Source organism: Vombatus ursinus, unplaced genomic scaffold (assembly GCF_900497805.2).
Source record: "Vombatus ursinus unplaced genomic scaffold, bare-nosed wombat genome assembly UNPS02014793.1, whole genome shotgun sequence".
Classification (NCBI taxonomy): Eukaryota; Metazoa; Chordata; class Mammalia; order Diprotodontia; family Vombatidae; genus Vombatus; species Vombatus ursinus.
The window spans coordinates 11825793-11840845 of NW_020954571.1; the positions used below are offsets into that span (position 1 = coordinate 11825793).

The window sequence follows — 15053 nt, forward strand, 5'->3', positions numbered from 1 at the left end:
TCCAGAATTGGCCTGGTGATAGTGGTGTATAAACTTTGTTGTTAGCTCCTCATAGGTAGTGCTCTAGCCTGGCACACATTAAGTACTTGTTGCTTGATTCCATAGGGTCATGTTATAGGATCTTAGATACTTTTCAGGCAGTTTTTTAAAAAAATCTTTCAAAATGTTTAATTGATAATCTTTTTTTATCACTTCCCAGTGAGTTGCTTCCACCATAGAACCCTCCCTTGCAACAAATCAGGCTCCACTCTGAAGCAAAACAAATCATCACGTTGTCAGTGTCTGAAAACGTAGGCCTCATTCCTCATTTCTGGTCTACCACTTCTCTTCCAAGTGGAAGAGAGGCATGTTTCTTCATTGAAGTCACAGTTGGACACTGTATCGCTCATAGTTCTGAAGTCAGATGCCATTTCTCCCAATGACACACTTCTCTGGTGTTTCATTAGCCTTACCTCTGTGAGGAAGATGAAGCACAGAAAGATGATAGGAGAATGAAGGGAAAGTTTGCAGGGACTAATACAGGTGAGTTTAGACCCCATTGTCCCCCTATATTCCTGAAAGCAATTGGTGCCCTGCAGGTAGTCTGGCAAAAGGGGATCTCTGGGAACACCAGGTGGCCAGGTCTGAAAAGGAAAATACTCTAAGTAGCCTCTTAGTTAATACCTCTGCTCCTCTTAGTTAATAGCAGGCCAGATACTCATTTTCTTACATTTCTGTGGTCCATGGAAGGGCAGAATCTCTTCGTTTTGACTTGAAATATTTTTTCTCCTCTTTGGTCCCTCTATGGACAGTCTCCTCTAGCCTTAGTCTCTCTCTGGAGTCCACCTGACAGTTGAGCTATCTGGGGATGAGTTAGAAACTAGGAGGGAATGTAGATTTTTCTCCCCTCCTTATCTCTGATATTCTACTCACACTTTTTCCACTGAAGCCCCAAATCCTGACGGGTTTGACCTCTGTGATCTGTGATGACTCTACCTCTTTGCCCTGGGATTGGATCCCCCATATTCATGTCTCCCATTCCTGGAACTGGTGTGTTTAGAAGTCAGCATCAGACATTCTGGAATTGAGACTCAGGCTGAAAGGTTCATTGTTAAGTAAATTTAACTATATTGCCGGGTGGCATTTTTTTTATACTGCCTGTAAATATTTATACAAATACTAGGCTCTCAAGGGAGAAATACTCCCATTTTTGTTAATAAATTAGTGCTCTTTTCCGTGTTGTTGGAATCTGTAGCTTTCTATGACTTACACTGACTCTCTTTGGAATTTAAGTGGGTCTGGGCCTTGACTATCCAGAACAGACCAGGATAAGTGAGGGGTAGATCTTTACAAAGCCATCAGTTTCTCTTGGATCCATGACAGTCTTATTCTGATGTCTGTAGAGGTAGGAAGAATGAGTCACTGGCCCTGGTGTGAATGACATTTATGGATATCACCATCCAAGGTGTCAAGCCAGTCTGCATTGTTGGGAGGGCAGAGGAGCTGGTATTGCCTGTTTCTGTTCCTCCCAAAGCTAGTTGCCTGATGCAGACCCCATTTGCACTTAACAGTGTCCAGCATGGCAGCTATGTTGTAGGAATATATTACTTTTACATCACATGCAGGTATGGGTGCCTTTCTGCCTTGTGTCAAAGAATTGGACCAGACATTCTACCTTTCCAGCTGTGATTTTCCGTGGATGAAAGCACTCTCTGCAAATGTGAATTGTTATCTTTCTCATCAGAGCCCCCTAAATTTAACATCACCTTTTTGTTTGAGTCTCTAATGCCCAGCCATGACTCCCCACCTCAGTCTCCCCACCTCTAGTGAGAGGTTTTTTAGGCTTCTCCCTGGCTTGACTTGAGGACTGAAGAAAGTATTTATGTCTGGAGCGGTTAAGAAGTACTTGTGTCTGGCAGTCCCGAAGAATAAATTCTCTCTGGAAACATTTATCTGCTGGAATCTCTGAATGCCACGCTTATCAGAGAACAGAGTGACTTCCAGAGAATCTACTCACTGAACATTTTCCAGTTGACATCATTTATGTTTTGGAGAATTGTCAGTGGAGGAGGGAACTGATAATGTCAGGTCTGGAGCAACCTGCATTCCGTCTCCTTCCTGACAAGTCTGTAGCCAAGAGGAAGCAGACGTGGACTGTGGCTGCAGCGTTAACGCATGAGCCCAGTGGTTTCTCAACCCAAGTTTTAGTGAGCCCCTTCCTTGGGACCCCTATGGTAGCAGATGTTCTGGATTTGAATTGTTTCCTTATTAGACATTTGCATCTCTGGGCCGATCTGGCTTTCATCAGTCGGAAACTGCTATTGCATCATCATTGCTGTGTTGGCTTTGCCAGGGAGTCAGCCGGCCAGCCCCCTGTTCTTGGGAGAATTGAATTGAGGCGGTGGTTGTTTTTGTTGTTGGGTATGTGTGCCCATTGGAGCTTGTTGGGGGCTGCAGAATACCAGTTCCAACCCAGGCCCTTGATTGGAGGAAAGGTTTTCCTAGACCCTTATCTACTGTGGCATTTTTTTCAGCTCTTTTGGTCCAGGGGTTTCCAGGAGTTCAGTGGGAAAAAACTGGAATCAGAGGACCTGGGTTCTGCTATATAATCTGTATAAACTTGGGCATTAGGTCGCTTTACCTCTCTGGGCCTCAATTCCCCCATCTGTAAATGAGGGTAGGGGTGAGGGGAGGGAGTGGTAGACTAGAGCACTGCTAAACTTCTTTCCAGCTTGGACATTTTATGATCCAAGGCCTGAGGTTACTTTTATGCCATGCAGAGGTGAAAAGTTTGGGAGTAAAATATGGTTTGTTCTTTGCTCCTGACCCAGTAAACTGTACTCCCTAAATTCTTTATAGGACGGAGAGGGGTAAAAGCAAGACCCTCCCATCAAAGAAATTGGAGACTCTGTTACATTGGAATTAACCCATTTGAAGTAAACCTAATTTTAGCTGTAGTCTGCCAGCCTAGCTCAGGGTGTGAAATTTGAAGCGTTTTAAACTGTGAGATTCTGTAGTTAGAAAAATGGCTTTTTCCCTCCCTCCTGTCTGCCTCCAGCTTCCCTGGCTCTAACTAGTGGCTTTCTTTCTACCTGGTGGAAACCAAATTGAAAGGAGATGGGACTGAGTGACCAAAAAGCTACATAAGCTTACAGTTTGAAGTGGAACCCTTGCTTATAATTCTCGGGGTGACTGGTTATTTTGGAGGGTGCTCAAATCAAGGTCTAACCCTACCTACAGAGTTGTTTGTGTTGTCCCCTTAAGTCAGGGAGACTTAGAATCAGGGAGACCTCAGTTCAAAATTCTGTCCTCAGACACTTAACTGCCTTGGCTTGAGTTTGCTCATCTGTGAAATAGGGATAATAATTGCACCTACCACCCCAGGTTGTTTTGGGGGTCAGATGAGATAACCTATGTAAAGTGCTAGCTATTATTATTTTTCTGGAACCCCCCCCCAGCAAGGCAAAAGAGTGCTTTGGGGTGTCCTGTTGCCACCCCAAGTCTTGTCCTCCTATTGCTCTATCATCCAGGACCCAGGAGCAGGCAGGTGCTGAGTAGCAGATGTGGGTTCAGTATTCCCCAGTTGGGGTGTCAGGGGTCAGGGACAGCCACACTTAGGGAAGGAATCCAGGCCTTTCCTCTCTTGAAACACAAAGAATGTAAAAGATTCCCTTCTCACCTCTTTCACTAGGGTGATCCATTCAAAGGACCTGAACATGTGGCAGTAAAGATAGATTTTCTAAACATCTTTAAAGTGTTTATGGGAAGGTTTGTTGGACAGGAATCCATCTAGCTTGGTGTAGCTTTGTCTATTTCAGGAGGACCCAGAAATAGAGCTGGGTTTTGTCCCTGCCTCTCTGGTTTGGGTCAGGCCCATTGCGGCAGGAGGCCTGTGATTATTGAGGTGGGCTGGGGGTGGTCCCCTCCATGACTCTGAGCCTCAGTCATCCTCACCTCCCTGGGGTTTGATTTAATTGTATATCCAGAGAATCTCAAAGCTGAAAATGAAACTCTTCTGAAGTCACTTTTGAAATACCGTCCCTATAATTACCTGCCCTGAGACAGCAGGCAGGATGGTTAGGCACCCAAAATATCAGGCTGTTGGGATAGCTAAAGCGACCTCTCCCAAGCTCTCATAGAAGATCCCTTTCTTTTCTCTGTGTTATTTCTATTTTTCCACGCCCCATGTTGAATGGAAGAGACTTTGAGACTATTAAGAGAAGGTTTTTAAAATATTAAAAAATTTAGTATATCAAAATATTTTTTAAAAATTACCTTCCCAAAAGATGGTTCCTAGTGCAGCTATAGTATCAGTTGGATAAAAGGAAAATATCTGACATTTGGCTGGGTGGTTGCTTTCACCCCCCCCCCCCCCAACAAGTTCTGCAAATGAACAATCTTTTGTCCTAAGTTTCAGAGATCCACTTTCAGAACTGGCGTCCTTCATGTTCACTACTATTTCACTAAATATCCAAGTTTCTCTTAGAAGGACATATCTAAGGTTGGAAGGGACCCCAGAGGCCATCACTTCCAATCTTCCTTCATTTTCTAGATTAGGAAACTGAGGCCCAGAGGGGCAGAGGGACTTGTCCAAAGTCAGACAGGCAGTGTTTGATGTAGGATTTGAATCTGGGTCCTCTGGCTTCAGAATCAGAGCTTTTCCCATTGTCCCAACCTACCTTTCTGGTCCTCTTTCACTCTTAAAGTTACATCTCTGATTTACTAATTATATATTTTTTATTATTCCACTTTCCTGTATCCCTTAGAGTCCTTCCATATAAGCTTATAGCTTATTCTTTTAATAAACTCATTTTATTGATACCTTTTGTTTTTACGTAGTCTTTGTTTCCTAATTTATCCTTCCCTTCCTCCTTATACAAAGAACACTTCCTTGTAACAAAGAATAAAAAGCAGTGTATTCAGTATTCCACACCTATAGTTCCTTACCTCTGCAAAGAAAGGAAGGAATCTTGTGTGAGGGGAATCTTTGGGTTTAGGGACACCTTTAAACTCCAGGATTCCTCCATTCTGAGGTTTTGGAGAGTTTTTCCTTGTCTCTTGTTTACCTTATCAACAAGCTTCTACGACTTTTCTCCACCCCAGTATTAATATCAACGGTAACAGCTCTTTTTTTGTCTACCTTGCATCCCTGAGCTGCTGATAAATAGGATCTTATTACTTCTCATAACATCTTGTGATGGGAGTGCCCACATTTCCTCTCTCTTTTTTTATAGGTAGAGAAACTGAGGCTGAGGCATAAAGACAACTTTGTCCAAAGCCTTATAGCAAGTCACAAAATAGACTTGCTTTCATTACTCAAGAACCCAGGCTGTTCAGTCCAACAAATATTTACTGAACAAACATTTACTGGGTGAGCCTACGGATCTGTACTGGTCAGGTCCCCAGGGAACACTGAGGCCTGGTAAGGTCCACCCGGGACTATAGCTCAAGTCCTCCTGAGCACAGTTGGTAATTGTGCTCATACCATAGATTGTGTGGCATAGCTCCATGACCTCTTGAAAAAATAAAGATGGTCATGCTATCTCATTTCCAGGGGAGTAGTGATAAATGAGTGTTTATCAACTTGGTGGAAATGGGAAGGAAGTTAACAGTGGTAAGCCAACAAACAACCAGCTTGTTGCATAATGGGCAAAATATGTACAATGAGTTGGGTTCATTTTCCCATAAGGGAAAGAGAGAGAGAAAGAGACTGTTACCTATGCCTGGGGAACCCTCCAGTGTCTTGAATCAATGTGCTTTAACTGGATCAGCCCTAGCAGGAGAGATTTGAATCATGTGTAGGCCACCACCTTACCTGCATTCAACCCAAAGCTAGTCCTTCACAAAGAAGAAGGAAAAAAAAAATCCCACAGTTCTGTTAAGTATTTTGTTCCAAGTGACTAATCTCTTTTGGATGTTCCAGCATGTCTAACCTAGGATCCGTTTAAGTCTTTTGGAGTCTGTCATCTGACTCTCCAGTGGGAAGGGTGAGGAAGAAGGGAGGGAGAGGTAGGACAGCTTAAGTTTTGAATAGTCTCAGATTCCAGTTTCAACACCGAGAGAATCCATCTGCAGCCTCCAAACAGTGTCAGATGGCTTCCTAACTTCTTACCTATGCAGGGGCGAGCTGTGGGTTCCCATTGGGTGTTCTTAGCCATTGTTTTCTAGGGTCCAGTTTCTGCCCCTCCTGCTTTTAAGTTTATTCCAGAGAGACCATCCTTGTATCTCCTGTAGCCTCTCTCCCCAAACTCCATGCAGTTTTTGATTCACTGAAAGGTCCCCAAGTTCTGAAAAGTGTGTCATGTGAGTAGGGGGTGGGGAGGGACTGGGAAAAAATTCAAGAGAGACCAGAAAGAACAGGTTGTTGGTGGCAGCTTGGAAAGACATTGATAAGAAAGTTTAAAATACTGTGGTAAGAAAATAAATAGTCATTGTATGTCTTGCTAAGACATACAATACATAATGTTGTTCGGTTGTGTCTTTTTGTGACCCTATTTGGGGTTTTCTTGGTAAAGATACTGAAGTAATTTGGCATTTTCTTCTCCAGCTCATTTTACAGATGAGGAAACTGAGGCAAACAAGTTTAGGTGACTTGCCCAGAGTCAAACAGTTAAGTAAGTATCTGAGGCTAGATTTGAATTCAGGTCTTCCTGACTCCAAACCCAGTGTTTCATCTGCTATACCACCTAGCTGCCCTAAGACAAAGTAGTCAAAGTAGACAAATGGAAAGGACACTGAACTTGGAATGAGGGGATCTGGGTTTGAATCTGTCACCTGCCACCTTACCTGGGTGACCTTGGGTAATTTCTTTGACAAAAGAGACCATGAGAACTATGGCTTTGAAGGCCCAGCTTTAGAACACTGGTCTTGAGTCAGGAAGACCTGAGGTCCAATGCTACCTCGGACACTTGTCAGCTGGGTGACCCTGGATGATACTTTCTTAGGCCTCATTCTTCTTACCTGTAAAATCACTAAATTACCTTGAGATTTCTTCCATGTAAAGACCCTGTGATGTGGTGACACACAGAAAAAGGTTGCCCTCCCTCCCTCACTTTGTCTTTGCTTAGCTAGGGTTTCCCAGGGTTTCACTATCACATACCCATTTTTGTTTCCTGGAAAATGGCCTGCCTGCTAAACTAAGTCAGCTATTAACTTACACTGGAAGCTCAGCTTCATACTTGAATCCCTCAGCAAAGGCAGGGCCTTCAATATAGTAGGTGAGGGAGGGATAGGCGTGGTGCTCACTGTGGGTGGAGTTAATCAGGGAAAGCTTCTTAAAGGAAGTAGTGATTATGGGTTGACCAAGAAATGTGGATAGAAGTGTTGTGTTGGACTTGGCAATCAGGAAGACCCAAGTTCATATCCTATCTCAGACACATCTTAGCTGAGCAAGTCAGTTATCCTCACAGCCTCAGTTTCCTCATCTGTAAAAATAAGAGGGTTGAACTTAGTTGCCTCTAAGGTCTCTTCCAGCTCTAAGTCTATGATTCCATGAGCTAAGCCACCATTTGTACAGAATGGTTGAAAAAGACAGTCCCCAGTTAGTCAGCAAGTATAAACATTTACTATGTGCCAGGCACAGCATTTAGTGCTGGGGATATAAAGAAAGGTAAAAACATGGTCCCTGCCAGTGAGGCAGACAATAGGCAAACAATTACATACATAAAAGGTCAATGCCCTGTAGTAGGTGGGAGATCATCTCAGAAGGGGAACACTGGAAATGGGGGATTTTGATGGCCTGATGTTTCTGTGACTCATCAATGGATAAGAAGTTTTGAGTCACTCCCTGACTGGTTTATAATCTGGGTGTATAGATGCCAATTTACTGGAAAGTAGAGGCACAGAGAAGTTCCAGGGTCATAAATTAGTGGTGGAGCGGAGATTAGCATCTGCTTCTTCAGGGTGCCTCTGTCCCAGGAGAGGGATTAGGCCTTCCGTTCATGCCATAGCTATGAAATTACTTGTGATGCCCTAGAGTTTTTCAGAGAGCCCAAAAGGGCTTTCACGACTGCCTCATTTTCTACAATATTAACTTATAAGAAATGGGAAAAGTGAGTGGAAATGGAGGGTGTTATACACAAATCCCCAGTTTACAAAAGGGAGCCCAGAAAGGGATCATATAATGAATCTTTAAAGCTTGGGGGTAGTTCTTGAGCCCTTGGGGAATGTCCCTGAGCTATATTGCCTCCCAGTTATAGACCAGTTCTTCCTAGATGATTGTTTTCTAAGGTGGTGTTCCACAGGGGGACGGCAGAGGGTCTTTTTATCCTTAACATTATTTAAGCTGATGGGACAGTTGGGAAAAGTATTGGTTTCTGAGTGGTATTACCCTTCACTGGGTTCCATGGGATTCCCAGATGTTCGCTAAGGATCATCGCAGGACTTTCCGGGCATCTCCTAACCCAAAAACAGGCTGCCGGCAAAAAAGGTTCTGGTGAATCTTTGATTGAGTTATCTACAAGATCATCCAGCACTGGAGGCCTAATCTTCCCTCCCTGTGACCTGGCTGGTAACTTGGACTCCCTCTCTGGGGTCACAGTGGGTGTGGAGATGTTCATTTTCTCAGCTGCCCCACTCCTCTCCACCCTACCTTCTCTTCCCTTTCCTGTTGTGTTGAATGATTCTAGAGATAATCTCTCTAGCTGATCCTCCTGTTTGGATTCATGGGGCTTCAGCCACCCCTCCCTAAGCAGTTCGTCAGGCAGGTCCACTGTGGAGCTCCAAAAAGATGAGAAAGCTCTCTTTTCAGAGCCTCCAAACGGAATAGGGCTGGTAATGTGAATTGTAAGCAGCCTCTCCCAGTGCATTTGAGCCAGGCGTGCTTGCTCCTGCCTGCACGCAGAGCCAGCACCCGCCTTCTCTCACGCGTACAGATACATGGCTCTATGCACACTCTGCTTAGTACTTCCCAGCCCTGAGCACACGAGAGGCCCGTTTGCTTGTTCTCACATTACCACCCACTCCCCTTTTCAGTCCACCCACATACCCTTCTCCCTGCACATAGCCCACCCCCAGATCCCACTTCACGCTGCTGAGACATTGTTCAGTCAGCCTCCCCTGCCATCTCCCCACACACCCTCCGCCCTACTCCCACGTCCTCTCTGAATTTCCAGCAGTCAGGAAATAAACTCCCTGACAGCAAAAATGGAGCTGATTTTCTCTGCCTTTGGCTTCGTAAGCTATCACCCCACCCTGCTGGAGAGTTCTGATGGACAAATGAGCCTATGAGGACTATAGGTCTGAAAGCCAAGTTTTCAGACCAGCCTGACAGGTCTTGGAGTCAGGAAGACTTCAGGCTTGGTGCCACCTCAGACACTTATCAACTGGGTGACCCTGGGCGAAGTCACTTTATCTCTCTCAGCTGCAGTTTTCTCATCTGTAAAATGGGGATTATAATGGCACCTGTCTCCCTGGGTTCTTGTGAGGATGAAATGAGATCATATATATGCAAAGCGCTTGGTAAAACTTAAAGTACTGTATAAATGTTAGCTATTATTGTTATTCCCTTGAGTTGGTAAATTCATCTTCTCTGTTCTGAAGGAAATAAGTGGCACCCCTAGGCCAGTCTAACTTTACCCCTGTTCTTCACCCTTAGGGAGGAAGTGCAAGAGAATTGTGTCCGATGGCGGAAGAGGTTTACCTTTGTGTGTAAAATGAGTGCTAATCCGGCCACCGGCCTTCTGGATGCCTGTATCTGCAGAGTTTCGGTCAGAAAGGTGAGTTTGTTTTTATGGGAGGCAGGAACAGTCCCTGTGAGGGGTCACTTGATGGGTTAAGTTTAAATGAGACACAGTGAAGTCAAAGTTGGTAGGTTCTGGCTGAGATTGTGCCCTTGATTCACTGTGAAGCCTAGCTCAGGCCTTTTTTTTTTTTTTTTAATTTTTATTTTTTTTTTTTATTTCTGAGGGCAATCCAGGTTGGGGTGGTAAGTCCCCAAGTGGGGGCCTGGGGGATAGGTGAGTGAGTGACAGGTTCTTTTAGTTGCTTTAGTAATCCTGCTGACACGTGCTGTTCTCTTTCTGTAGGAACTGAAAGGTGGGAAGGCCTACTCCAAGGTAAGAGTCTTATATAACAATCCCCTTGGGCATGGTTTTCCAGAGACAGAAATACCAGAGGGGAAAGAAAAAGATATCCAGCTTTCCTGTCTATAGGCAGGACTGCCCTAAATATCCCAGATTAACTCTCCTTTTTCCAATTCCCTCTCTTCCCTCCCTGCCTTCTGCTAAGATTAGAAGGTTCTCAGTTTCTGTACTTTCTAACTTGGTGGTGTTCAGTAGTTTTCAGTCCCATCTGACTCCTTTTGACCCCATTTGGGGTTTTCTTGGCAAAGATACTGGAGTGGTTTGCCATTTCCTTTGCCAGCTCATTTTTACAGATGAGGAAACTGAGGCAAACAGGATTAAGTGACTTGCCCAGGGTCACAGAGCTAATAAGTGTCTGAGGCCAGATTTTAATCCAGGAAGATGAGTCTTCCTGCCTTCAGGCCTGAAGCTCTATCCACTGTGCCACCTACCTGCCAGTTGTATTTAATAGCCCATTCTATTAGAGTTCTTTATGTGTAAGAACTTAAATTCTCCCTGTTGTACTCAAAGCCTGCCATCTATTGTCTGTAAAGATGGAGAATCTCTCTCCTGACTAGTGGGGGACATCCTTTTTCCTCACTCCTTGTTACTAGAGAGACTAAACCTAGGTATCACTATCTGGCAGTGCCAGGTAGGATCAGATCTGTTATCTCCATCATTCCTGTCCCAGTTTGAGTCAGGAAAATGGCATTGCTGGTCTGTATTATGCCCTGGGGGAATTGGCTGGGCTGGAGGAAGAAAGGAAAATGCCTCTGGCTTGACCCTGTCATCCATACTCGGTAGTTGGCATGGTGCTGCCAAGAGTACATCCTTCAGCTGGGCAGGCAGCCCATTCTGCTGATTCCCAGCTGGAGGTCAGGAAGAATAGTTGGGGTTGGGACCAACTCTCTGCCCTGTTTCTGATGTCACTGGGAGTGGTGGTCCCTGGAACCTGGCCAGGTGAAGATGCTTTCAAAATGGGTACTTCTCCTGACACCTCTCTGAACTGGATGAGAACAGAAGTTCCTAGCTGGGAAAGAAAGCCCTAGTTAACATGAGAGTTCAGGGCTAAATAAATAGCATCTTTTTCATTTCACCATCCAGTCCCTGTAGCAGGCTTCTTCTTTGGAAAATGGCTCTTTCAGCAAAACATTGGTACCTGGACCTCTAGAGAGAATATTGCTTGATCAGAATAAGGGGGACAGGGAGAATATGGGGATTTCAGTGCCTTAGGTAGAGGGTCTGTACTCACCAGCAGTAATCAAGGTGAGTGTTACCTTTGACATCCTGATAAGCCTCTTCCCCATATGGTGCATTTAACTGGAGTGAATTATTCTCAGGAAATGATGAAAAATCCTTCAAATGCTGTGCCTTATGCATGATAGGGGAATGATATTTTTTGTCTTTAAGGTAATGGTACTGAGCTAACTTACTTAAATTTGATTTGCATCAAGAGAGGCTTTCAGTTTGGAGACCCCACCCACTCTCCCTCTACCTAGCTCAAAATGTGTGTGGGCTCTAAAAAAAGACTCAGTATTCAGTCCAAGGCACTGCTTGACTAAGCTTTATTAAACTCCTCAGAATTCACTCACCATCTCCTGACTAAAATGGGAAACTGGGCATCCACATATAAAAGCCATTCTCCAGCTTCCTCCCTAAGAGAGAATAGATTCAGCTTGAGCCGTACCACCCTGCCTCATCACAGATGGGCACTAATTCAGAATGCCCATCATTAGGTTTCTTGGTGAAGGGAAATTAAACTGTCTTGATTCAGGGATTTTTTTTTTCAGTTTGGATTTTTCCCATGCTTCTACTCTCTTCTGTACCATCACCATCTCTGCCACGCCCCCTTTTTCTTTCATCTCTTGGTCTGGTTTATGTTGAGATGCCCTTGCTCAGTGGCTGCTCCTGGGAGAAGGGGTTCAGCCCCCCTGCCCCCTACTTTTGTTGCTTTAGTCAGAATGTCCTTGAAGAGCAGCGTAGGACTCTGAGTATTAGCACCCTGATCTTAAACTGTCCCCCTGCCACAGCCACTCGTCCTTCACTAATGAACTCTTATCCATAGTCGGTTATGAGGATAATCTATTGGAAACATTTGAACTTCCTTCCTTCCCTGCCTGTTCAGACCAGTTTGCCTCTTTTATTCTCCAATGGATACTTTTTTCTAGCTGACCCTCATTTGTTGGGGGTGGGGGGTGTATGTGTCTGGGAGGTGTTGTGTGCCCAGGTGTGTCCAGCCCAGGGAACAGTCCACCAAAAATCTCCTACAGGGACCTGTAGGCTTAAAGCTGATTCTTTTATTCCTTGCTGCTTCTGCTACTACTGGTGGTTTCCTACAGACCCGAATTCTTGTTTCCAGGGAACTATGTGTCGGTTTCATCGACAACAATAGCCTTTCATCTCTTGGCGTGAGGGCCAGGGTGCATGCTGGGAATACTGAGGACAAAGAGGGCCTTATTATGTGGTATAGATGTGTGATTCTGTTTTTTTCACATCATTGACCTAGTGCCTTCCCTGTCCTTGGTTATGCAACAGTCCCACGGCAGTTTAACACTCTTGTGGCTGGCTCAGAATTTGCATTTCTCCTTCCTCCTCCCAGACTTCCAGGTTAGCCTGGCATCCAGGGCCGAGGTAGCCAGATATCCTTAGGAGTAGACTACTTCCCACTCATAGTAGCTGAGCTATTAACACCGATGTTAGTCTCTGCCCCTTTCTTATCTTTTTCCAGGACACCTGCATCTTCCTTCATGGACTAACCAAAATGTCCCTCTCTCCCCCTTCACCCGTCTCCCCCACTTCCTTCCTTCCAGCTAGGATTTGCGGACCTGAATCTGGCCGAATTTGCTGGCTCTGGTTCCACTGTCCGATGTTGCTTATTAGAAGGGTATGATACCAAGAACACCCGGCAGGACAACTCCATCTTAAAGGTATCTCCAGTGACAGGAAGACCAGGTTCTTCCCTTTCTTCCCTCCCCTTTGCCTTCCCCTCCCTGGCTCCCCCTTACCTCCAGCAGCTGGTATGGCCATAACAAAGTCAGACTAGAGCCACATCACATTGAAGACATCTTAGAGAGCACAGATTTGGAGCTAGAAGGGACATTTGGAGATGAGCTGGTTCGTCTCCCTTATTTCACATGTGAGGACACTGAGATCCACAGAGGTTAAGCTAGACTTCCAAAGAACTGTTCTCTAACCTTTTTACTTCCTTGGGTGGTACCCTAGGAATAAAGTGAATGAGAAATCTGACTTTTCTATTTATCTAGCATAAATTGTGATACACCCCATCCTCGTGAGTGGTGGTTTTGAAGGCTGGCAGTCACCTGGTCTATAGTAACACACTCATCTCTCCCTGACCCAGCCACGTGCTGGCTGAGGTTGTTAGAGGAGGCAGCTTCCTCTGAACTCTGTTGTCTTTGCCTCCCCCAGGAGAGAGGGACATGAAGGGCGGCTTCCTCCTCCAGAGGAGCCCAGTTCCTCTTTGCTATCCACACCCATCCATCTGCCTAAGAAAACAATCTGGTCCCAACAACATCCTCCTTGAACAGATAAAATACAAGCATGTTTGTCTCCAGGGAGAGTCTGGGGGATGTGTAGGAGTAAGGAGCTAGCTGGCAGTCCTAGTTGCCAGTATCAGACAGCTACCAGGCTACCAAGAAAAAATGAAGGCTTCTCAGGATCCTCTGTGCTAGGATGCATATACAATTCAGGCCAAATGCTTGTCAGCATTTGGGTTTAGAAAACCTGATGTGGGGAGGGAGGTTTGGTCTTTGTTTTGGAACTGAGGGAATTAGTATTAAGAGGCAGGAAAGAGTAGATAGTAAAAGAAATCCAAAAATAGAGAACCAAAGTTCCAGTATTCTGTGTACTTAGGAATATAGACAGATTCAGAGCTTGTGCATTTCAGGGCTAGAGAAACTAAACAACCTGACAAAGAGGACTTCCTTAGTGGAATATCTCAAGTTTTTTCTTTTCCAATTAATTTATTTTGAGTTTTCAACAATCACTTCCATAAGCTTTTAAGTTTTAAATTTTTCTCCCCCTTCATTCCCACTACCCTCCTCAAGATGGCATGCAATCTGATATAGGCTTTACATATACATTCCTATTAAATGTATTTTCACATTAGTCATATTGTAAGGAAGAATTAGAATCAAGAGGAGGAACCACAAGAAAGAGAAAACAAAATGAAACAGAAGGAAAAAAAAGAGCAAATAGTATGCTTCGATCTGCATTCAAACTCCATAGTTCTTTCTTTGGATGTGGATAGCATTTTCCATCATGAGACCTCTGGAAATGTCTTAGAGCCTTGCATTGCTGAGAAGGACCAAATCTATCAAAGTTAGTCATTGTACAACGTGGCTGTTACTGGGAACATCTCAGTTTTGAGATGGGGGGGTGGCAGCTCCACAGTTCTAGATCACGGTCTAGAGTAGGGGGTCATAACCTTTTTGTGTAATAGAACCCTTTGAGAGCATAGTGAGGCCTACTGATGATCCCTTCTCAGATTGGTGGTTTGTTTTTGTTTTTGTTTTTTTTGCTTTTTGTTGAGGCAAATGGGGTCAAGTGACTTGCCCAGGGTCACACAGCTACTAAATGTCAAGTATCTCAGGCCAGATTTGAATTCAGGTCCTCCTGACTCCAAAACAGGAGCTCTATCTACTGTGCCACCTCGCTGCCTCAGATCAGTGTTTTTAAATGCACAAACTCTTAACGTAGTTATGATTACAAAGGAAACCAATCATAATGAAGTAGTTATTAAAATATTTTTTAGAAACCAAGTTCACAGACATCTGAACTCCTGGTCTAGAATATGAAATTTCTAGGTCTTTGCCTTAGAGGAGGTTCAGATTATTATTGATTAGTAATAATTATGGTTAATAAACCTGTAAGGCCTAGACATTCAGGAGGAAAGCATTATGTAAACACCAGGATTATAGATGTATGTGAATTAATATTTGAAGTGTCAGCTCCTTTTTATAGATGGGGAAACTTGGTCTCAAGTAAATAATAACA

At 44.4% G+C, this 15053-nt stretch overlaps 1 protein-coding gene across 1 annotated transcript in view; it reads left to right on the forward strand.

The window, feature by feature from the left end:
- FAM102A (family with sequence similarity 102 member A) overlaps positions 1-15053 on the forward strand; it is a 41821-nt gene that overhangs the window by 16881 nt on the left and 9887 nt on the right. The window contains exons 2-4 of the mRNA XM_027869420.1: positions 9575-9695; positions 10005-10034; positions 12851-12967. Of these exons, the coding sequence (XP_027725221.1) occupies positions 9575-9695; positions 10005-10034; positions 12851-12967 (268 nt within the window). The remainder of the gene's footprint in view (positions 1-9574; positions 9696-10004; positions 10035-12850; positions 12968-15053) is intronic.